The sequence below is a fragment of the Arvicola amphibius genome, chromosome 5 (assembly GCF_903992535.2).
Source record: "Arvicola amphibius chromosome 5, mArvAmp1.2, whole genome shotgun sequence".
NCBI lineage: Eukaryota > Metazoa > Chordata > Mammalia > Rodentia > Cricetidae > Arvicola > Arvicola amphibius.
Window position 1 is genome coordinate 154,649,723 of NC_052051.1, and position 24,051 is coordinate 154,673,773.

The following is a 24,051-nucleotide window of genomic DNA, read 5'->3' on the forward strand; positions in this document are numbered from 1 at the left end:
TAAAATCCACTATTCTGTGCCACGGTTGTATTTTAAAATACGCAGGCTAGACTATTACCTCTCCTCTCAAAGCTGAGGGGAAAAAAAAATAACTTTTTCCCTAAGTTAACTGACTGTAAAATGTGGAGTTCTGTCGCATGCACTCGGGAGGCAGAGACAAGTGGATCTCAGTGAGTCCAAGGCCAGCCTGGTCTACAAAGTGAGTTCCAGGACAACCAGGAAAATCCCACAGCGAAACCCTGCCTCAAAAAAAAAAAATGGAGATTTCAAATATTCTTCATTGCATTACAGAACTGGCCTTGTACCATGGGATCTGAACTTATTTGTAGAATGCTATTGGATTCTCACTCCTTGAGAGACATCAACTATACAGAATTTTCCTTTGTTTCAGAAATACAATTTTATAATGAAGCTAATTGGACTTCAGTGGACCCACGAGTTCCTCAACAATCGAAGTACCTTAACAGCTGTGGAATGTATTTAGAATGATACGGATTGTGGTCAGAACGAGCTGCCGTGTTTTGTGATCGTCCACTGCATCCTCTTCTCTCTAGCTCACATGGGAGCTGGAGGGCAGGTGGTCCCAGTGCGCCTTCACACATGGGTGCAGTTGGTGGATGGCGGGGTGTCTATTCGGCTCTTGTTTTCTTTAGTGTCACTGGGGACTGATTCGTTGCAAATGTGGCACTTGAACACTTGCTTGTATGCCTTCCGGAAGTTTTCTGAGAGAAAGGCATATATGATGGGGTTCACCGAGGAGTTGCTGTATGCCAGGCAGTGGGCAGTGATCCTTAAGAAGAAGGAAGCTTGGGTCAGCGGGAACGCCCCGAACTCAGCCCAGAGGTGGACGACATGATGGGGCAGCCAGGATATGCCAAAAACCACAACCACCACCAGGACCGTCTGCGCAGTCTGAAAGAGAGAGGAGCAATGGCAGAGTGTTGGAGAGGGGACAGGAGTTGCTTGAACACGCCAGTTACATCAGAAGAACACAGCACTGTAAAACATACCCTCAATAGCATACATGTGTAGTTTGATGGGATCAAACAAAAGTGTTAAGTTTGACCTCACATAATATCTCTCTGTTCGTCATATCAGGACCCAGCTGTGACCTTACAGGGTCCTGACTCCTAGGCCTGTATTCAGTGTGTGGGGATGTGATAAACATGAGATTAGAAATGGATCCAGATTAAGGACTGTCACTTCAACTAGCGGAATTCTACCAGTGGCCAAGAGAGCCAGAGCAGGAGGAACCAGAGCTCTGAACCAGTGTGGCCCAGACACAAAACAACAACAGAACAGCATGCCTCTTCCAGTGTGTGCACACCAAGTTCCATCGAGAGTCTGGAGCTCAGACAAACACTGCACACAAACATGTGGGAGATGTTGGTGTCTCCTCGTTAAGCATTGCTGAGGACAAGATGGAGACTGGGGAGCTAACATTCCCACAGCTATTCTAGTACAGTCTGTAGGCCATCCATGCCCATTGCTTGCTAGCTTAACTTTGACCTTTCTCTTGCTGCTCCTAGTTCAAAAATACTGAGAAATTCAGGGCAGGGGTCTCCACGTTCTCTACTGATCCTCAATGGAGGAAGCTGTCATAGGCTTGTGATCTCAATGCAAGGGAACACATAGGGACTGAGCCTCGCCCTGAGTGCATAGGGAAGGTCTCTCTACTGCCCACCAACCTAGGAAGCAGGGCAAACCTCAGAAGACCTTTTGTAAAGGACACTGATGACAGGGATGTCATACATGGCAGGACTTCCTCTTCTGCTTCTCATGAGAGGGTATCCTATTGCTCCAGAATGTCAAGTCTGAAATATAGTGCACGGTGCCAACTCCTCCAGGACTGTTTCTTGGCAGCACGCTATAACAACAGCAGACGTTTATCACACAGGATGGTTGGAACCCAACAGGTAATGAGAGACCAGACTTCTGGCATAGATGGCAGAGACAGGGACTTGCTGGATTTCGGGTCAAGAATATCAAACACTAGAAGGTATGAGGTACAGGAGAGGAAAGCTAAATTCACAATCAAGAGGCACCATGGATTTTGCAAGACTCACTGGCCAGACAGCAGGTCTGTCCATCATCTTTGAAAGACAACAAAACCTCCCCAACACTTGATTTCCTCATGAACAAAGAAAGTTAACCAACAAAATGATTTTCAGATCGTGCCTGGACCATGTGAGCACTAAACCAGCTCAGCTATTAAAAACCCACAGGCAGGTGTTACAAAGTAAAAGCTTACCTATTAAGTCCACTTACTGCCTGAGCCACAGAGCAAACGTAATTAGCTCACACGTATTAAGGAAGTGTTTGCTATCAATCCATTTGCCCATTAGTGTGTGAGAACGGCCATTCTCTGGTGCTTTCATCAAACAATCTAGAAATGATGTCCACAGTACAGGAGAACATAGTCTCCTCCGTCTAAGATGATCAGGCTGTCTCTCTATAAAAGTACCACCCTGTCGACATTCCATGCCTTCTTTTAGGGAACATGGGCTAAGTGAAAAAACTAAGAGCAGATCTACCCATTGGCAGCTTACAGGGAAGATTCATATCTTATCTGAAATGCAAATGGCTGTGTACCCTAAGTATGCAATATTTTTTATGGCAGCCGTTTCTCTGGGTATTTGTGATTCATCCAAACATAACCTCTAAATGTTTGCAAGCCCTCTGCTCTTCTCAGAAAAATACATATGAGCCAGTGTGTGTGTGTGTGTGTGTGTGTGTGTGTGTGTGTGTGTGTGCGTGGTCACCTGGCAGTTTTGAATGCACGTGCCTGATAATTGATGATACAAATATTAGGAACAAATACTAGATGTACATTCGTATGAACTATCATCTACCTATGACTGCTCCTATGAGAGCTTACTAGAGTGCTTCTGAGTCCCACAGTGGTCCAGCTGGGCATCTCAGAGAAGATACTCTCTCCTGTCTGTCTCTTTAAGTACCAAGGTCCACATGAGTGGATGTTCTTAGCTCTCTCGCATGTCTGTGCCCTTCACACAAGCCCTCTTCTTCTTCTTCTTCTTCTTCTTCTTCTTCTTCTTCTTCTTCTTCTTCTTCTTCTTCTTCTTCTTCTTCTTCTTCTTCTTCTTCTTCTTCTCCTTCTTCTCCTTCTCCTTCTCCTTCTCCTCCTCCTCCTCCTCCTCCTCCTCCTCCTCCTCCTCCTTCTTCCTCCTCCTCTTCCTCCTCCTTTTCCCCTCCTTCTCTCTTCTATTACTACTTATGCTTCTTCTTTATTTTTTATTTTTATTTATTTATTTTTCACTCTGTCAACAAATGCTAGTGTATCTGAAAAGCATGGAATTTAGCAGCAGAAACTCTGCCCTGATTATAAACTGTTCTTCTTAATGGATGATGGTTCCTCGAGGATGTAAAATATGTCTAGAATACATAAAGCTATATGCCTAGAATACATAATCTCAAAATTAAAGATCTGTTCAAAATAATGCATGTATTCTAATCCCAGTCTCAGGACTGTGGTAGATCAGTGTGCCCAAGAGCATCCTGGGTCCTGTCACTATGACTGACTCAGTGGATAATAGTTATTAGTTACCTTGGAATCTGCCTCTTTGCAAAGCTCAGGAGCTTTAATGATTCCCTGATGAACTGCATAAAAGCCACAATAAAACTGGGGTTATCTCATGGGCCTTAAGTGAAAGCAATTAAAAAGGTTTCCCTTGATACTGACAGCTGCCATAGCAGAAGCATTTCTACTCACTGGCAAGGTGAGAGAAGCTGCCTCTGCTGTATCCCTCTAAATATCAGCGTGTAACATGGACTCCCCTGCGTGGGAAGCGCTAGGCTGTAACAGAGACGTGACTCTGCAGGTTTTTAAAGTTCATTTCTAACCTTGTGTCCCTGTTTCTTGCAAAACTATTTGCACTTACAGAGCTGGTGATACTCAGCATATACATTACTGCCCCCTTTCATTTGTTCGGAGCACAGAACCCTGACTGCCTCTGACAGAGGAGCAGTACAGACACTTGAGTTTGTCCTTTATTGGCATGCCTTCTCTTTCTTCCTTACACTGGACTCATCTAAAAAAAATATTAGACTCCTTTGAGTAGCGAGCAGCTCTCTTCAAGCAGTCAGAGACATCTGCCTTTTCTTCAAAGAGTCTCACTCACAGTGTGGCTAACGGAACTCTGCTGGGGAGGAAAAGTGAGCACAAAGGAAGGACATGAAAGCCCCGTGCCAGCTGTGCCAGCTGTGCCAGCTGTGCGAACGACAGCCAGAAAGCTCACTGGACAGTGGCCTTTGACCAGCTTTCCCCCAGAAGCAGCTGCCCAGTGAGCTGTCTCGACCACTCTACCATCCTCCCCGCAGCCCCCAAGGTCCCTGTCTCAGACGAGCTAGCCTCGAGCCAGAAGCATCTTCTGCCCAGCAGTGCTTCAGCAAAATCCTTAATAGGTTATTAAGCTTTTAATTATTTCTGCAGGGCTGGAGAGATGGCTCAGTGATTAAGAGCACAGACTATTCTTCCAGAGGACCTATGATCAATTCCAGGACCTACATGACAGCTCACAACTCTCTGTCCTGTCCCAGGAGAGCCTAAACCCTCTTCTGGCCTCCAAATACACTGCACACATATGCCACACAGACATACACACAGGCAAAATTCCTGAACATTATATGTGTGTGTGTGTGTGTGTGTGCGTGTGTGTGTGTGTGTGTAATGAAATTTAAAATGGCAATTGTTTCTGAAAAGAAATCCTACCTTCTTACTGCATTTCCTGACACATGTGGCTAACTACACAATGTGTCCATCACAAAGGCTGGAATAAACCTTCATAACTGTATGGACTTCATGTAGAAAGTTCTGTCTGGTGATGTAAATGTGTACACCCCCCCACCCCGTACTCATGAGTTGTAATCTGATCAGCAAGATGACAGTATCTAGGGGTAAGCCATTGAGGGAGGATGAGGCCATGAAGGAAGAGCCCTCCAGAGTGGTCACTGTCCTTATAAAAGAGCCCAGAGAGCTGCCCACTCTATCCAGCACGTGTGATTGCAGAGAGAAGGCTGGAGTCAACAATCTACCAGCACTTGACCTTGGCCCTCCAGCCTCCAGAACTATAGGAAATAGATGTCTACCGTCTAGGAGCTACACACTGGGATATTTTGGTCTTGTCACATTAACTAATGAGTACAGCACACGAACACAAAACTGCTCAGCCACTGAGAAGGCCCAGAACTAAATGATGTCAGAATGAGCAAACTACCAAAATCTCTTCTCCACTGGCCTATTCTCCACTGGAACCAATTTCCCATCAATCCATTACTGTGGTTGGATTGTGCAGTGTCCTCTAACCAAGGCTCACAGGTTTGAAGACTTGGCCCATGAGGTAGGGCCTACCTGCAAGAAGCCAGTCCCTGGGGCCAACCTTGAGGTCTCTCAGCTCATCCCATTTCCTGTACTTCTCTGTGATTTCTGAACGATAACACCATGTAACCAGTTGCCTCATGCTTCTGCCACTATGCCTTCTCCACCATGTCGGGCTGTTCCCTCTTGAACTCTCAAGCCAAACAATCCTTCCTCCCATAAATGGCTTCTTTTGGGGTATTTGATGATAGTAACAAGGTGAGAGACACAGCCATTGGCCATCGAGATGTGCATTACATCAGTCTGCATCCGAGTCCCATGCCATCCCTCATACAGCAAGCACTGAGCATCTGTGTCCTGGAGACCTGTACCGAGATCTGGAAAGGGTCCCCAGCTGAACTTCTGTGATGGAGTGCTGAGGTCTGTTTTCTATCTCAGTCTCTCTTATTGCTCCTCTGTCTTCCTTCTCCTCGTCACCTTGCTTCTCTCCTGCCCTCTCTTTTCCTCCCCCTCCCAGGAATCTCTTCTTTCCTACCTCTTTCTTATACACACACCCCACAGTCATGTGTATTTGTTCTGTGCAAACAAAAAGGCAATTAAATCTGTCAGAGGAGCCCTGACACCTGTTCAGTGGCGGTGAGGGTTAGAGTCTGAGAAAGAAGGAGAAACGTCTCCCTTTCCAGTGCTCAAACTTTCTTCCTCATATAGTGAGAATGAGCAAAGGTAAACGTTACATAAATAGGTATTCATTTTACATGTACAATCTCATGTGGTACATGCTCACAAAACAATCATTATGTTCTTATAAAATAAAAGCGAGGTTTTCCCCATCTTCTCTTACAGGCATTGCATCATCCTTTAAACACATAGTTCTTTCTGGGGCCTTTTCAGCTTCTTACCAGCATCTCTTCAAAGACAAAGATGAGACTCAGCAAATGCTTTTTAAGAAGAGTTGTTAACCTCTTCATCAGAATGAACTCGCTTTGGTTTTGTGGTCGTCGGAATTAACCCTCAGGCCTCACACATGTCAGGAATAAGCTCTACGATGAAACTGCAATCCGGCCCTTATCCATTTACTTTGTATTTTTAGACAAACTGTGTCTTGTTAACTGACTCAGATTTGCCTTGAACTCCAGATTTGGTATCCTCCTGTCTCAGCTCTCCAAGTAGGTGAGATTAGAGGATTTCACCACCTGGCTTAAATCCTTCGAATTACTACTAATTATTTTGCATAACTGGTGGGTATTTTCTTTCCTGTTGAATCCCAGTAAGCCCCCTCTTCTCTAGTTTGTCTGTCTGTGTGTGTGTCTTTGCACACAAACATGCACATACAAACGTAGGTCACAGCTGTGAGCAGGTGTTTGTGGAAGCCAGAGGACAACAGTGGGTATCTTCCCTCAGGAACAATCTACCTTGGTTTTTTCTTAGGCAGGGTCTCTTACTGGCCTGTAGCTTTCTGACTAGGCTGGACTGCTAGACAGTGACCTCCTGTCTCTCCTTTGCCAGTTCTGGGATTACAAGGGCACACCAACTTTTCTTTTTCTATTCTCTTCTCTTCTCTTTTTCATTTTTTTAAAGATTATTTATTTATGTGTATGACTGCTCTATCTGCATATATGACTGTATGCCAGAAGAGGGCATCAGATCCCACTATAAGTAGTTGTGAGTCACCATGTGGTTGCTGAGAGTTGAACTCAGGACCTCTGAAAGAACAGCTAGAGTGCTCTTAACCACTGAGCCATCTCTCCAGCCCTCTTCCTTTCTTTCTTTCTTTTTTTTTTTTTTTTTTTTTTTTTTTTTTTTTTTTTTTTTTTTTTTGGTTTTTCGAGACAGGGTTTCCCTGTAGTTTCTAGAGCCTGTCCTGGATCTAGCTCTTGTAGACCAGGCTGGCCTCGAACTCAGAGATCCGCCTGCCTCTGCCTCCCGAGCGGTGGTGGCGCACGCCTTTAATCTTCCTTTCTTTTTTAAATGTGGATTCTGGAGCTCAAACTCGGTTTCTCCTGCTTACATGTATGCCATGCATTTTATCGACTGAGCTATCTCCCCAAACACTCATCCTACTGAACATCTTTGGACAACCATGTTTTTCTCTTGATGCTGACTCCCAAAGGAAGCTAATTCCTTTTAGAAACCAGAGGTTGTCTTGTTCCCACACAGTACCTACACTCTATGAAGAGCCTGCCAAGCAGAAATTACACCAAGTCCTTAATTGTTCTTAAGAACTCATTTTCCTGGAGGTGAGAAGTGGTGCTTCAAGGAGAAACCAATAGATTAAGAGCATGGGAAAACTGTTAAAACACAGAACTGGGAGCAGAGGAGGAGACCGCACTATTCAGGGCTGACTCCTGTCGTGGAAATCATAACTCATCTACTGCTATAAGGAAAGATCTGAAAGCTTAAAACTAAACCCACCTAATAACTGCTGGGAGGTAAGGGAGGGCTGGGGCAGAAGGCCGAGGCAGTCATTTATGCTTAGGCAGCTGGTAAATGTGTGTGTGTGCATGTGCATGTGTGTGTGCGTGCATGTGCATGTGTGTGTGCGTGCATGTGCATGCGTGTGTGTGTGTGTGTGTGTGTGTGTGTGTGTGTGTGTGTGATGGTATCCCAAGCGCAAGAGGGAAAGAGTCTCTTTGGGAGGCAGAAGCAGGAGGACCACTGCAGGGTCAAGGACAGCTGTTCTACATTGCAGGCTCCAGAGGAGCTAGAGCTGCGTGGCAAGGCTCCCCGCGGGGTTGCCTTAGGGGAGAGTGACCTCTCCCACACTGATGAAAGTCAGAGCAGGTTGTTCTTAAGTCAAAACTTTCAGAGCAAATAGGATTATCTGAATGATTATTTACATAATATATATATAATTGATTAGAGTGAGTATTTAGAACGAAAAACAAGGTATTTTAGGATATTATTGGTAATGTGTATGGGCTAAAATGTCTGGTTATGTTCCCTCTAATCATATTGTCTAATAATTTCATTCCACTGCCTAAACCTGGAAATCACATGGATTTCATCTGAGTAAAAGGTAAATTAATCCTGGTGTGTAAAACAGCATTTCCTCAATGAATAGAAATGACTGAATCCCAGGAAGTTAGAAGCTCTCTCATGACTCAGAAGACGGCGTTAAATGGGATTCCCTGGACGAGAAAAATAGTTAAGGAGGGGTAGGAGCCCAGCAATTTTTCTTTCTGTCCCTTCTGTACCAAAATCAGCCCAAGTCTAGGGAAGCGATAAGGTGACTCTTTCTTGTGCCTGAAGAGAACAACATACCAACGCTCTCAGAGATGAGAACCCAATTGATAGTTTTGAATCACTCCTAAGATGTTGGATGCTAAACATGCAAATTATATCACGAGCCCCACTGAGCCCTTTCTGTGCTCACCTCTGGAAGTCTGTCTTTCCTGGCTTCCCCACCCTGCCCAATGCAGCAAAATGGTGTTTAGCAGCCACACATTTCCCTGGCCTAACTACTGCTCCACCCAAACCCTGAACCATTACGGTTCACAAAAGTGTTTATCTCAGATAGCTGGCTTTCCACCTGTGAAGGGAGGTGAGGATAATTTAAAACAAAAACAAGCTGAGCTCTCTGAAATCGACAGACACAGCATCTGTTTGTGAATATTACCTTTTTCTTGGATGCTTCTGACTTTTTTGACATGTTCTTCAACTTTTTATGCAGATGATTAAGAACCTGCAAAATGCAGACAGATTAAAATGGTTTACTTCATGCTTTCTTACACATTGTCTCCTTTTCAGTGGCAACCACTGAACATTTCGGTATAGTAATACTATTGTTTATAAAGCATTAAGAATAGAAATGCATCTTAGATCAAAACAGCCCTGAATCAAAGCCACTGAGTATGTTCAGAGGTGTCCCTGGAAGAGAGACCACACCCAGACGTGGATAGAACGGCAGAGAATGCTAACACGTTCCGAGTTTCTTGGAGAAAGACCCTCACCTGGGGTGGGGGTGGGGCTTAGTCGTGCAATCCACTGCTCTACTTGCTTTGGTTCTTTCTGCCTAAAAGCACCACGTCCTACTATACATGGGGTGCAACATCAGCTCAGAGACACACTGGAAACTAGAGACCCAGGCTGTGGGAGTTCATGATCCCATGGAGAAAGCCAAGTGAACAAGAAAGAGAATACAACCTGACATTTGCTTGGTGTGGTGCCCCAGACCTGAACTAGTTACTGTGATTGCTATGGACCCCACCCATTACAAATCTCTTAGAGCAAAGAGCAAGCCAGCAGCGCTCCTTTCTTGTATACTTCAAACACCGTGTGGGCTTCAGACATTCCCTTTTAGGAATTCGGCACACTGGCGGTTGCAGGCTTTGCCCTGACCGTACGTATCCAGGAGATAAGCTAGCTTTAATACATTGAGAAGCCATCCTGTTCTCTTGCCACTGTCATATTTGGAAGATATGATTTGAATATTGTTGTTGCTATTATTTATAGGAATTCACAATCTGAACTTGTTCCACTTGCTCCATGGTGCCTACCCTGCAGAGATGCTCCCAGGTTTGTTTTCTCTGTTCTGATGGAGACCCTGAAATAAATGGCAAAGCGCTTGAAATGGGCTGTGGATTTCTGAAGAGGCTCTCAGGACACAGAGGCATGTTCCAACCACTTGGATATTCCCCTCCAACACCGCAGCATGGAAATAATTTAATTGAATTGGCCTTCCAGCCGAAGCCTGCTCCAATCCGCTGGAAGCAGCACCATCCGTCAGGTCCTAATTGAGAAACCTCAGGATTCATTTACCAGCCTCCTCTACCCTAGCAGCCAGAGCAGACAACCTAGCAGCTGTCTCCGGGTGCGAATCTCTGTCTTCCTGCCCTACGGAGACTCTTCTCACTGCTGAAAACACCTCAGTGCCTCTCAGCCACACAAGTCTTTGCTGGCGACTGGAGCAAGTGAACAGCTCGCTGAGACACTGACGGTGAAGTAGCTCTGTTCTGCCCACAGAAAATACACAGAAGGCAGTAAGCAAGAAGTTTGCAACAGCCGTAGTGAGAAAAACTTGTAAGAGGAAGGTGAGGCTGGAGCCAGGGGAGCGCTGTTGGAGTAAGGACTAGCGAGCTAGCTGGCAGCAACAGGCAAGTTTGTAAATTCCCATATGTAACAGCAACAACAATATTTACATTCTTCCTCCCAGACATGAGAAGAGAACAGAATGGCTTCTAAGCAACTACTCTAGCTGGAAACATCTTTTGCAAAGAAGCTAATATTTGCAAGCTTATTAAAGCTAGCTTATCTCTCTGACAGACATGCTAAATGCAAAAACTGCAAGATAGTCATAAATCACCAAAGACAGTGAATTCCTAATGGAAGTTGTCTAAAGACCGCAGATCACTAGGGATCACAGAGGGTGGAAAAGGGATACAGGAGATGCCCCCACATAGAAAAAAATCATGACAGGAGCATCAGTGGCCTGCTTCTTGATGTTACTCAGGTTTACACAGTCAGGCTAACTAAATTGGGTCCCAGTTCATCAATTTTGCAGCACCTAAGAATACTGAATTTGCTAAACAGTCTACAGAGATGATTCTAGATGTATTTTTCTTAGCTCTGCTTCTCTTCTACACCTCAAGCTATGAGCACAAAAGGGTGCACTGTGACAGATCTTAAGGTCCTGGCATTGAGAAAGAGAATATAGATGCTGGGATCGATTATGGTTTCATCTTCCTTGAGACAGTGAGCGTACCAGGTGTGTGTCCTCACTTTGGGCCTAGGAGGGTTGTAAGCAGAATGCATGCTGAGGGAAGAGAGTGGCAGGCAGGAGCCCTGCAGTGCCGAGAGGAACCATCTTCAGGAACTCGGGGCTGCTCCAGGGTCTTTCAGGTGCGAAGAACTGTCTTGCTAAACATGCATGGAAAGATCATCTCTGGGATGGAACTCATTCATTGATTTTAAAAAAGAAAAACCTAAAACACTTGGTAATTTCAAGTGCGACTTTGGCCATCTGTGGTTCCTCCTGTTGGCCATCAGCCCCAGTCCTTGATCAAATACAGCCAGTTCAAAGCCTAGCACTGAAGTTCCAGGGTCATTAGCCAGACGACTCATACTTGGTGCTAGACAGAAAATCCATGCCTGGTGAGTTATCTCCTGCTGTCTGGGGCCGGGGATAAATTTGCAAGTATTAAGATGTTTCTAGCTAGAACACTTGCTGAGAAGCCAACTTCTTCGGATGAAAAAGATTCAAATGATCATCTATTAATTAATTCTTAAACTTTTTCTTCTGTAGGACTGTGGTAGACTTTTTACTGACAGCCTGTTTAGTCCTAAAAGCTCACTTTTTCATTTCCACAAAGGTTAAATGATCCCTTCTCCCCCCCCCCCCTTAGGGACTTTAGGGAGAAATGAAGGAAGCATGTGTTTCCATTTCAAGAAGCAACTAGGAATTTCAGAGACCAATAGTTTCAGTAGGGCTCTAGTTCCCAGCCCCTTGTCCTCCGGAGACCAATGACCTGTCACCTCCTGAAACCTTCCTCAATCATTTACCAGTCTGGTCAGTTGCTGCCTCCCTCTGAAAGTCCCCTTTCTTATTAATAAAATAGAGGTGGCAGTTCCCACCCAGAGGCTCACAGGACAAGTCAGTGGGTGTGTATCCACACCACACACACAGCTCATTGTGATAGCAGCCTTTGCTTTGCATTTGAAAAGACCAAATGAATAAACCACTTCTTTCAAATAGCTAGGCTGGAGTAGCAGCTTTAGATTGGAGACCGTGCACTCATTCAGGTAACACAGCCATTCAAAGACATGCCGCTCATATAGATGTGGGGAAGATGGCTTCTTTTAAATGTGTTTTTCTTTCTAGGGGAGATTCATCTTATGAGTGGAATGTAAGAAACCATTGCTTTTCTAGACAGGTTATGTTATGTATGGTCCTACTGTCACAGCCCAAAAGATCGGGAGTCAGGGAAGGATAAAGTTGCATGGAAACTTTAGAACTTGCCCTGAGGAATTTTTTTCCCTTCCTGGTTCTGACAGCACCCTAAAAGGAAACGTGACACTGAGACAACCTCAAGAGCCACATCAAGTGGCTACTAAAAATACACTCTGGATTAATAGAACATCAAGCAGTACCTAAATAGTCTAAGAGTTTTGATTAACGTAAATGCCCATTGCTCTGTAACTCATTAGGAGTTGTGAGGCACAGGTCCTTTCGAGTACATCAAGACAAGATAAGCACGCAGCTCCCCCATCTGTGTGTTCTTGCCATCCCTCTCCAGAGTGAGCTCACCACCTGAATCCCTAACACTGTCCACACATCCTTGCCTGGAGGAAGCACCTGTCCTTCCACCCAAGGTCCCCTGGGGCGTCAGTTAAGTCTCTTTGGAGAAGTGGGGCCTCTCGCTTGGAATTTAGAACGCTAAGCTAAAATCCCAAACCCTGGCCTGCTGAGCAGAGTCTTACAGAGCCTGGACTCCGAAAATTTACTGAGGTGTAGGAGCCAAGGAACTAAGTGGGAAGATTACTGTTCCAAGGGCCCTATCAGCAGGTCTAGGCAAAGGACTAAGAGAGGGCAACTAGAGCCCCTGCTGGCTCCTGGAGGAAGCACAGGCTCTCTGCAGCCCTCTTTGACCTCTTGTATTAGTTTCTGGGCGTCCTCGAATCTTGTTTAAAAACCGCTGAAACTGAGGCGGGGTTAGCCTTTTGAGCAGATCCGGGACTCGTAACTACTACCTCTCTGCTATGCCAGAGGATTGGAGGCAGAGCTGCAGCTTTTGAAGAAAAGCAGGGAGAAAAATCTCTACCCAACTTCTAGACAGGAACCACAAACTCTCCCCAGCACCTCTCAAACTCGAAGTTAACTTTCTTGAGCCACAAATCATGTGGGAGCAAGCTGAGACAAAGTAGAGTGGAGAGGGAAAGAGAGTAGATGAGCTAGCTCAGTCAAGGAACAAGAAGAGTTGCTTGAGAGTCGCCCAGATGGCGCTTCCCACTCACCTTGGCATAGCAAAAGCAGATCAGCAGTAAAGGCAGAAGGTAGCCAAAGATGAAAGTGCACACCACATAAGCCTTCTTGTGGAGTTGGTTGGGCCAAAGCTCCCAGCAGAAGGTTTCGTTGCCGTCCCCATGGTAGAGGCGCTGGTGGTAGGCCACTGGCGAGGCCATGGCAATGGACAGCGCCCAGATGAAGCCCACGCCCAGCAGCGCATTGCGGGACACCCTGAGAGAGGAGGAGCGCCGCGAGTGCACAATGGCCACGTAGCGGTCCACAGACATCGCGGCCAATGTGAAGATGCTCACGAGCATGGAGACGGTGAAGAAGTAGTGTATAAACTTGCAGATGAAGGCGCCCAGCACCCAGGTGGGCAGTGCGTACACGGTGGCCTGGAAGGGGATGCAAAAGAGCAGGTAGGCCAGGTCTGCGATGCTCAGGTTGAGAATGAACAGGTTGGTGGTGCTGCGCGGCTTGCCAGGTTTGCTGCGCGCCAGCACAGTGATCACCAGGCTGTTGCCCAGCACGCCCATCGCGAAAATCAGGCCAAACACCACCAACGTGATGAAGTTCTCCACGCTGATGCCGAACAGCGGCCTGAACTCCTCAGCGGGAGGCTCTGGATTGCTCCCGTTCCCCGCGCTGAGGTTCAAGGTAGCCAGTTCCATCACTTACGGGACACCCCTCGGTGTCTGTGCAACGGAGCGCGCTGGGAAGGCGTGCCAGGCGGGGAAAGCAGGCTCTGGTGGCAGCCAATGATCGCCAGGTGGCCCAGAACAGGGCAAGGAGAGCGGGTATTTCCAGCCGGAACCTCCCTCAACCGGCAGGAGAGCAAGGGGGCGGCGTCTGGTAGTGCCTGGTCGAACTGTCCTCTATGCCCGGCCTGGCTAAAGAGGGGGCGGTGCTGCAAGTCCGGAGTTGAGCCTTCCCACGCGGGGGCGATGGGCTCCAGAACACAAGAGGTACCGGTCTGGGCGACTCCGATCGCTGGTAGTCTGCGAGCTGCGCGGGTGGGACTCGCGATCTGCAGGTGGAGAATCTTCTGCGCCTTACTAGTAGGTTCTAAACCCTGGGGTCGCACCTGTTGCTCTGAGCCTCTTCCAGCCGAGCTCCCAGAGCTCTGTGTTACACACCTTCAGTAGTGGAGAAAGTGCCGAGCTTTCCACACTACCAGCCACCTCCCTGACGCGCTGACGCTGGCTCTGCGGCTCCCTCCTGTCTTCTCCTAGGTCCTCTGCAGGGCAAACCTCACTAGGGGGTTCCCAGTGGTGGGCAGAGTTTCTGCTGCGCGGGAGGGACAGTGAGGACTCAGCTGTGTCCCCTCTTTGCCTCCCGGGTCCGGTCTGAAAAATCACAGCTTGCTCTCTGAGCCCGGGCGCTCTCACCCGGATGGGTAGCACCCCACCTCCTTGCTGGAACTGGGGTGCTGCTCTCAATACAGTCCTCCTGGTCCCACGAAAGCGTGACTGTTGGCACTGGGAGCCGACCTGAATGCGCTCCTGTGCCTGTGCGCAACTGGATGAGGCGACAGGTTGCGCAGCCTTTCTGCCAATTGGTACCTTTGGTCTTTCCCTCTCCCAGCAAGAGGAGAAATAACCCCCACGGAAATCAAAGGTTGGTCCAGCTACCGGAGGTTCTGTGACATTCGCTGCCTCATTCCCTCCCTCATCCAGTCACAAGCGAGGGAGGGAAGAGGCAGGGATCAAAGGAGCACCGCCTGGGTGAGTTTTCATTAGGAGCGTGTCCTGCTCAGCCGTTCACCTCGGGGGGTGGGGGAAATCAATCATTTCCAGCAGACATTACTCATCTGAGTGACACAAACGGAAGCCTTGACAATGGATGTGTTTGCAAAGGGTCATTTGAATGTGTTGAACGTCCACCACCGCTGAAACCAGGGCACACCAACTAGAAACAGCTGCGTATCCGGCAGTACACATCTAAAGAAAAGCCTGCCCTTGCTGGTGCTCCGTGTCGGTAGGGGGTAGTCACATCGCTTTCAAATAACACCACCGTCCTCCAGTGTATAAGTGACCACAACTGCTCGGCACAGGGCCCGAGGAAGAGCAAGCACAGAAGGGTGGGGCATGGTTCCTGGAGCAGCTCTGTGTCGCAGGTAGCGCAGTCCAGTGCTTCAGGGAAAGTGTGCACAACGGTGAGGGAGCGAGGAGCCGCTTTACCTTGGGGAATCTGGGGCCGAGTAGGACCTCAGTTCTCCCCCTCACCAGCTCTCTAATTCCACACTGCTTGTGATACTCTTTAGTCATGCATTGTGTACCGGCTAGTTCTCTGCTCTCCTGCCTAATGCAAGGAGCTCCCTCACGAAAAGATTTTGTATTCGTTTTAAGGAGGGTGGAATTGTCAGTTTTTTACCAGCATTTATCTAAGAGCACTCTGAAAACACCCTTACCTTCCCTAGAAGGATGGAGCTGTGTTCTCTATCAGTTGTCATGCCTTTCTTCCTACCCAGCAAGGCTCAGCAACCTGCCGCTCCCTGGAGTTCTGTTCTGTCCCTAGCTCCACTTTAAAGACCATATGTAATAAGTCTTGGGGGAGTGGCTTAACCGTGGGGTTTCTATTTTGCTTTGTTTGGGGGGGTTGTTTGTGTGGTGTGTGGTGTGGTGTGTATCTGAGAGCTGGTTGAACCAAGGACTTCAAGCATGTTGGGCAAAACACTCTACCAGTGATCAATATCCCCAGCAAGAACTTATAGGGATTTTGCTCTTGTTTTTGTTTTCATGTGGTGTAAACTTTTCATTAATTAATTATGTGTGTGAGTGTGTGTGTGAGTGTGTGTGTGTGTGTGTGTGTGTGTGTGTGTACTGGCACTCATGGTGGTCAGAGGAAATCTTTCAAGACTTGTTTCCTTCCTCCCACCACGGGCTCTATCAGGTCTCCTTGGGACATGCTTTTACCCACTGAGCCAACTCCTCAGCCCTCTGTGGATATTTTTGGCATGAAAGGCATATCATGATATTATATCATTCCTACAAGTGCACCACCCAGCTTAAAATACTTAAAAACTTACCAATATCCTTTAAGTCATTTCATATACAACCTCCACCACAGCCAGCTAACTGTGTAGACTATTGCTCATTTCCAAAGGTACATGTGATTGATGCATATGTCTGTCCTTCAAAGATATTCTCTGGTTTGGATGGGAGGGCTTCATTTTTCCTTTAGTAGCGTGAGATATGGTTTGCCTTAAAATTTGCTTTTTGTCTCGGTTTGACTTTGGTAGGTTTCGTCTGTCCTTGTTTTAGATGAGCCATCGCTTAGTGGATCGCATCTGTCTTTTGTTTTTTTGCACTCCCCCCCTCATCCTGTGATGGCTTCAGAGCAGCACATAAATGAGAGACTCAAATCCAGTGTGCCCATCTGTTTCCTAACTGGTGAGTTTGGTCCATTTCTGTGTGATGCTGTCATGGATCCAAGTCCATTGGTTTGTTGACATTCTCTGGACACTTGGCATCTCTGTTCTGTCTCCCACAAGCTGCTCCCTCTGGTGTTCTCTCACGAGAATGTTCTAGAGTCCCGTCATGAGAGCTTTCTCCTGACTTCTGCAAGACTCTGCTCCAAGGTCAGCTTCTCACGGGGGCTTCTCCTGACCATCCAGTCATTTATCTCTCAAGTTACTGGGTTTCCTTGCCTTTCTCTCTTCCCCTTCGGCAGTCTTTGTCACATGGTATGCCTTTTTAGATGCCTTCTCCATAACAGAAATGGGATTGGCAAGCATGAAACTGTACGGGATAGTCTGGAAATAATGCAACACTCAGCCGGATACATGCATTCTATTAGAACCACTATCTGTCCATTAGTTAATAGAAATTAAAAATTAATTGCTGTTATGATTCACTCCCAAACAGTTCAGCCTCAGATCGGTGTAACGCCCATCACTCTTCTAGCTCCCTGACTCTGTAGCCCAGTTGCTTTCTGAACGCCCCTCTGCTGGAGATCATCGCTAGACAGCCAAAGTCCATTTTCTTGCCCCAGAACTTGTAGCTGGCTGCCTTTGCCTCCTCCATCGACCCATTGGAAGCCCTTCTCCCTTGGTCAGAAAACATTTCAATTCTTCCTTTAGAGAGGGGCAATGGTGGGAAGTGCTTGGTCTTTATTACCCAGCAGCACTTGACCAAACGGTTCTTTCCTTAGCCCTTGTTTTTGTCCCCAAGAAGTTGGCTCCCTGTCCTTTGTCATTTTTGTAGATGGTTTCACTTTTCTCTCCGTTTTATTGTCTTCTTTTCATCACTGATGTTTTAGGATTCGCCTCAATGTTTGTGATGGTATTTATTTCCCAGCCCCACACCTCAGGTTTCTCCAGTAAGGAGGATTAGTTTTTTTTCATCGGTTCTAGAAAACTCTTGGCCATTGTCTCTCTGGATGTTGAGCTTTGCAATTCTTGCTCTTCTGTCCTGGATTCCTGAAAGACCTGTGACCATCTGCACTGTCTCTTAGTCACCTGGCCTTACCTCTCATCTCTCCTCTGGGCCACTTTGCTGGTGGCTCTCAGGCCATCATCAATCCATTTCACTACTGCTCTTGAATTCCAATAGATGATTTTGTCAAATATATACCAGGACTATTTTTATTTGTTTTCTCATTATCTATGTTTCTAATCACTCTTCTTATTCATTCAAGTACTTTTAATGTGATAATTTTATAGTATGAGTATTACAATGTCTGAACACATTGGAGTTTAATATGTTCCTGTCGTTTCTCCATGGTTATATTTGTGTATCCTGTTTGCAGTTTCTCTTTGTTTTTTAAATTTTTTTATTGGGTTTTTATCCTGGTAGATTGTATCTTATCCTGCTAGATTGTATCTTTGGGAACTGATGTGGGATTCCCTTCTGTATGCTGTGAATATGTTTTATCACCATTGGTTAAAAAATAAACTGTTTCAGCCAATGTCTTAGCAGAGTAAAGCCAGGCAGGAAATAGAAAGAGAGTAGGTGGAGTCAGGGAGATGCCAGGTAGCTGCCAAAGGAGAAAGATGCTGGAAAACCTTACCGGTAGGCCACAGCCTCATGGTGATACATAGATTAATAGAAATTGGTTAATTTAAGACAGAAGAGCTAGCTAGAAATATGCATGAACCATTGGCCAAACAATGTTGCAATTAATATATTTTTATGTGATTATTTGGATCTGGGCAGTCAGGAAATGAACGAGCAGTCCCCATTTACAAGGAACTTTATGAACTCTGAGCTCTGAGTACAGTCCCAGGAAACTGTGATCAACCCAGCACATAACAAAGTTGATTTACTATGGATACCTTGGAACATAAAAAGAAGAATTGTACCCCAGAGAAGCACAAGGGCCCAAGACCCCAGAGAAGAACCTGTTTCTTCCTCCTGATCTCAGAATGCTAACACAGCTCTCTAGATTTCCTTTGATAATTTTCTTACCTTGCTGTCTTGCTGTATATTCATATAACTCTGCCTCCACCCTCTGAGGTTCTCTATGCTCATCCTCCAAGGGTCTATGAGCTCCATCATGTACAGAAATGATTCACGCCCACTCCCAGTAGGCTTTATTGCATTCAAAGAGCAACTCCCAAACTTATCGTGAAAGGTTCATTTTTCAGTCTCATGAAGGATCTGCCACCGTGAACAACTCTCCTCCACATAGTGACATTTTACCTCAGCAACAAGTCAAGTCAATTACGACCACAAAGGCTTATTTCTTGCTCATGCAACATTTAGCCTTGGGCTAGCTAAAATTCTGTTCTTCATTCCGTGGTGCCTGTTCTACATGAATGTGCTGTCATCCGACCATAGAATACCATAGCATCTCACACCATTCATTAGCTTGGGTGACCTCAGGGCAACCTTGTCATATGCCTCTAGTGCTTAATTAATCAGCTAGTCACTATGAGGTTTCTTCTTTCGCACTGAAGCGCAGGAAATTCAGAGGGATGGAGGAACTCACAGCATAGCTTTTCTGAAGTGGCATGTCTTACCTCAAATGGTGATGAACACACACATAAAAGTCCACGAATCATAATTCTACAAGTCAACAAGCGTTCAAGGGTCCTGGAAAGGTCGCTGAAAGCTATACTTGACATCAACTAAAACGTTGCCAAGCTTCACAAAGGGGATGTGGAATTCAAGTCATGCAGAGTGACACCAGCATCTAAAGGGTAGAAAGCAAGACCCCTCTGGACATCCTCGGCAGCATCCTTCACACTCTCTCATCAAGCAAAAGAAAACATCTGTTTTAAGGTTGAGAGAAATTTTATTAAAATTTGAGAGAGAAAAAAAAGCAGAATGGTCAGGCTGTAAACCATGAAAGCTGCCTGAAAGACAGAAAGGGAGAAAATCATGCCTTTTGAATTGAGGTTCAAGAAAGTCCACTGGACTCAGCGATGGAGCTCAGCAAGCAGCTGCATGGCAGGAAAGGGCAGAGGGTAAGGTTTCAGAGAGAACAAGTGAAAAGGCCCAGAGCATCAAGGAAAGCATGTCCTGCCTTTGACCAGACGAAAACGACAAGGTTTTCTGAGTTAGGAAAAGTAGGCACGCGAGTGCCATAGTCCTCCTGGTAAGTGGGCAAGCGCCCACCCAACATTATCGTAACAAGCATGGCCAGCAACAGCAGCAAGCCAGGCCCTCACTCTGCACGGAGATGAATGCAGGGGACTGGCAGGTGTTGCTCTGGCTCTTTCCAGCAGTGTGGATTCACCCACATGGTGTGATGCCCCCTGCAGCACAGCACTGACTTCCAGCTAATTAAGATGAAGAAATGACTGTTTTCCACTTACATAAGTGGTATTTTTATCTTCAACATTCTTTGGAAACAAGTTTTTTCCCTTTGATTTTGTCTTCTCTTCTTTTAAAGCCAGTGTGAGTTCCAGGGTTTAAAGAGAACGGCTGCTCTAATCTGTCCAATTATCTTCATGAATTTACTCTCTGTTACATTTCCAGCTTTGCATTACAGTAATTGGTGGGTGGGATGTCATCTCTGACCACAGAAAAAACACCAGAGAGGAACAAATCCCTCCTCTTGTTATGCTTGACAGCCTGGCACACATCTATTTGGGGAGCCCTGAGCTGCCAGTCCTCTCCTGCCTGGCCCAGCCCCGCCTCCACACACAGTAAGGGCACTGAGTCATCAGGAGGTACAAGGGATGGAGGACATGTGCCCTGTCTGTTTGGAGCTTTGGCAGCTGTGGTGGCATCCCTTAGGAGTTAGGCTTCAGCTGACACAGTGAATGGGGGAAGAATGCAGGGAGAAACCATGCCGTCAATCTAAGGCTCACATTTTTCTCCGCTGTGCCACCATGGGGAGACTTGGTCTCCTCAATGAGAAGCCAGGAGGGACCGTCTTGGGGTTGAGTTTCCTTGAAATTGTCATTTGCCTGTCACTACATCAAGGTATGTTTGTGAAAACAGAAGTAATAAAACATCCATATTCCATGGCAACAGTCTCTACATTATCAAGTTTGGGTTTTGTTTTGTTTTGTTTTCAGTATTTCACACAGTTTAATGAAGATGAATTCTGAAACAAGATATAACAAGATAAAAAAATCTTACATAACACCATTTTAATACCTTAATATTGGTTGCACATGATGATTTGAATCATTGAGAATTAGTTATATATATGATATTTATATGTAGTAAAATACATATTTCTTCATAATGCATATAAAACATGTTAACCATTTCAGAGCATCAAGTTTGTTTTTAATGAGTAAAATTACAAGTGGGGCTGGCTAGATGGGTCAGTCAGAAATGGCTTACACTGCCAAGCCTGACAAACTGAGTTCAATCCCCAGGACCCGTAAGGTGAAAGGAGAGAACCAGCTTTTAAAGTTGTCCTTTGACCTTCATACCCACACTGTGGCAGGCAGGCACACACGTGTGTGAACACACACACATATGAAATGCAATTATAAATGCAATAAAAGTAAAGAAGTTGTTTTTACAAAGTAACACAGAATGTGAGACCCTAAAATTAATACCTCTGTTATTTCTGAATTTTTAAAACATTACAAAACCTCTTTTCTTGTTTCTGTGGTGTTCTGTAGGTTTTTTGTACCTGTGTGGGCATCTCTTGCTCTAGGCTTGGGGAATTTCCTTCTACAATGTTACTGCTGACATTCTCTGTGCTATCCGCATGGTATTCTCTGTCTCTGCCTGTGATTTGGCAATTTGGTCTTTTGTGGGGTCCCAAAGCACTCCTGAGTTCTGTTCATTTGTTTTTTTAATTCCCATTGACCTTTACTAAGTGATCCAATTCCTCTACTTTGTCTTCCAACCCTGACTCTGTTTTTAAATTGGCCCATTCTATCTGTGATGTTTTCTACTGAGGGGAATTGGCTTTTTTTTTCCAGTTCTATGAACATAAATGCAAAACTTCTCAATACTTTCAAATCTAATCCAAGATGACACATCAATAAAGATCATTCACCATGATCAACTAAGCTTTATCCCACAAATGCAGAGATGGCTCAATATACAAAAACAAACACATATAATCTAGTATTAAACAAACTAGAAGAAAAAACACATTATTGTCACATTAGATGCAGAAAAGGCCTTTGACAAAATCTAGCATCCATTCATGATAAAAAAAAAAAGTCCTAGAGAGATTAGGAATACAAGGGAAATACCTCTACATAATAAAGGCAACTTACAGAAATCCTATAGTCAACATCAGCTTAAATGGAGCAAAACTCAAAGCAACTCCACTAAAATGAGAGACAGGACCAGACTGTCCACTCTCTCCATACCTATTCAATATAGGACTTGAAGTCTTGTTAGAATAAGAAGACGACTGAAGGAAATCAAGGGGATACAAATTGGAAAGAAAACCGCCAAAGTATCTTCATTTGGAGATGGTATGACAGTATACATATGTGACCTGAAAAATTCCACCAGGAAACTTCAACAGCTGATAAACACTTGCAGCAAAGTAGCTAGATACAAAATTAACTCACAAAAATCAGTAGCCTTCTAAACACAAATGACAAATGGGCTGAGAAAGAAATCAAGGAAACTATGCCTTTCACAATAGCCTCAAGATTGTTGCCATGGACTTGTACCCTGATTTTAATCTCTGTTTAGCATTTTTAACATTTTAACATTTGGACATTATGACAGCACCCACTGTGGCACAGGTCTATTGCTCTAATGCTAGCCGCACATGGGAGAGCGGGTGGCATGTTTTCATTGGCAGTGAACTGGCCGAGAAATTGACCTCACAGAGCCAGAAGTTGGTGTTGATGGTCAGGAGTATTCTGTCTCCTAAATCTCAGCTACGTAGCGAAAACTCTCAGACGTGACTGTGTGAATCTGGGTGGATAAAGAGCTTGGTGTACTCATTGCCCTGTGCAAAGAATACTATTTTGGGAAGCTACCAGGTGCATGAACTTTTCAATGCTGTAAAATACAAGGAAATTAAATACCACTTTTTCAGAGATGACAGTCTGGACAAATTCAAAAGTTTTTTTTTTTTTTTTTTGATGTACAGAACTTGATAAATGGAACTATTTAATCAATAGGCAAATGAAACCAAAATCTGTCTAGATGGGATACTATGTAATTTCTTTACAGGACCTTGTTTAGTAAATATATCATTGTATACACCAGGAATTTTACTTCAAGAAGGAACATAAAGATTTGCCTTAAAACTCCAAACTGTATGCTCGTATCTAGGATTGACTTCTCTATTTCATTCATCTGTTTGTCTTTATGTTCTTTGAGTTGTTTGACCACAGTTATGATTATTCCTTTGAATTCTGTCTGTAAGTTCTTCCTGTCATTTGCATTAGGAACCATTACTATGGAGTTTGTACTTTTTAGAGGAGACATATTATTTGTGTGTGTGTGTGTGTGTGTGTGTGTGTGTGTGTGTGTGTGTTTCTGCATTGGGATTTATGTATCTGTGGTTAGGTTAGTGTGTGAGTTTTTCTTTTTTTGTCCCTTTCTTCTCTCAGCAGAGGTGTTTAGAATGTTCAGGGGGACCTTGATGACACATACTTAAGTCTCAGAACATGGAGAAACCAAGCTGGTATTCACCTGGAAGCTTCATCCCCACAGTCTAGCTTTCACAGTGTTGGAGGGGGCCCTGCATGTTACCAGAGGAGACAAGCAATCACCAGTCTTTCCCAGCTTTGAACTCAGTGAACTACAATATCAGCAAGGCATGCCTGCTGATGCAATAATGGCAAGAATGTCATGGAGTAACCAATGACTTTCTGATTGTATTTAAACCTCACTCCACAAATTGAAAGCCATGCTTGACTCTGTTATCAGGCCAAGGACCTGTGGTTTGAAAGGTCATCGAACATGGAAAAGAACCTGTTGCATTACTCTCCTGAATAGGCCTATATTAAATCAACTCCTATGATATACTGGTATACCCATAGACCATAGCATCTCAAAACCCTCATCAGAAAGCTGCTTCATGTAGTAGATAATGATTAACACAGAGGCCCACAGCTGGTCAAGGTGCCAATAATAAGAGACTAGAGAATGCTCCAAGTGGAACAACCACGCTATGCCTCTTCCTCTAAGGACTCAGGGATCTTTATGAAAGAGGGAGGAGAATGATGGAAAGAGCCAGGGAAGCCAACGGCTACTGAGAAACAGTGTTTTCTGGATGCAATTAGGCAGTTGCACATATGAACTCATAGCAGGTATGACAGTGTGCACAAGACGTAAGAAAGCTTAAGAGAGACAAAATCCCAGCATGGAGCTGGGAGCTGGGCATGAAGTCTCATCCTTAGCTAAGGATCTATTGACAGTTGATAGCTGGAACAGGGAGAATC

At 45.2% G+C, this 24,051-nt stretch overlaps 1 protein-coding gene across 1 annotated transcript; it reads right to left on the reverse strand.

The window, feature by feature from the left end:
* Nucleotides 1-594: 594 nt before the first annotated feature.
* On the reverse strand, nt 595-13,948 carry Galr1 (galanin receptor 1). Its single transcript, XM_038332231.1, has 3 exons — nt 13,286-13,948; nt 8,952-9,017; nt 595-912 (listed from the first exon to the last, which is right to left on the reverse strand). Exons 1-3 carry the CDS (start codon nt 13,946-13,948, stop codon nt 595-597), a joined length of 1,047 nt encoding a protein of 348 aa, XP_038188159.1.
* Between the last annotated feature and the right edge of the window lie 10,103 nt (nt 13,949-24,051).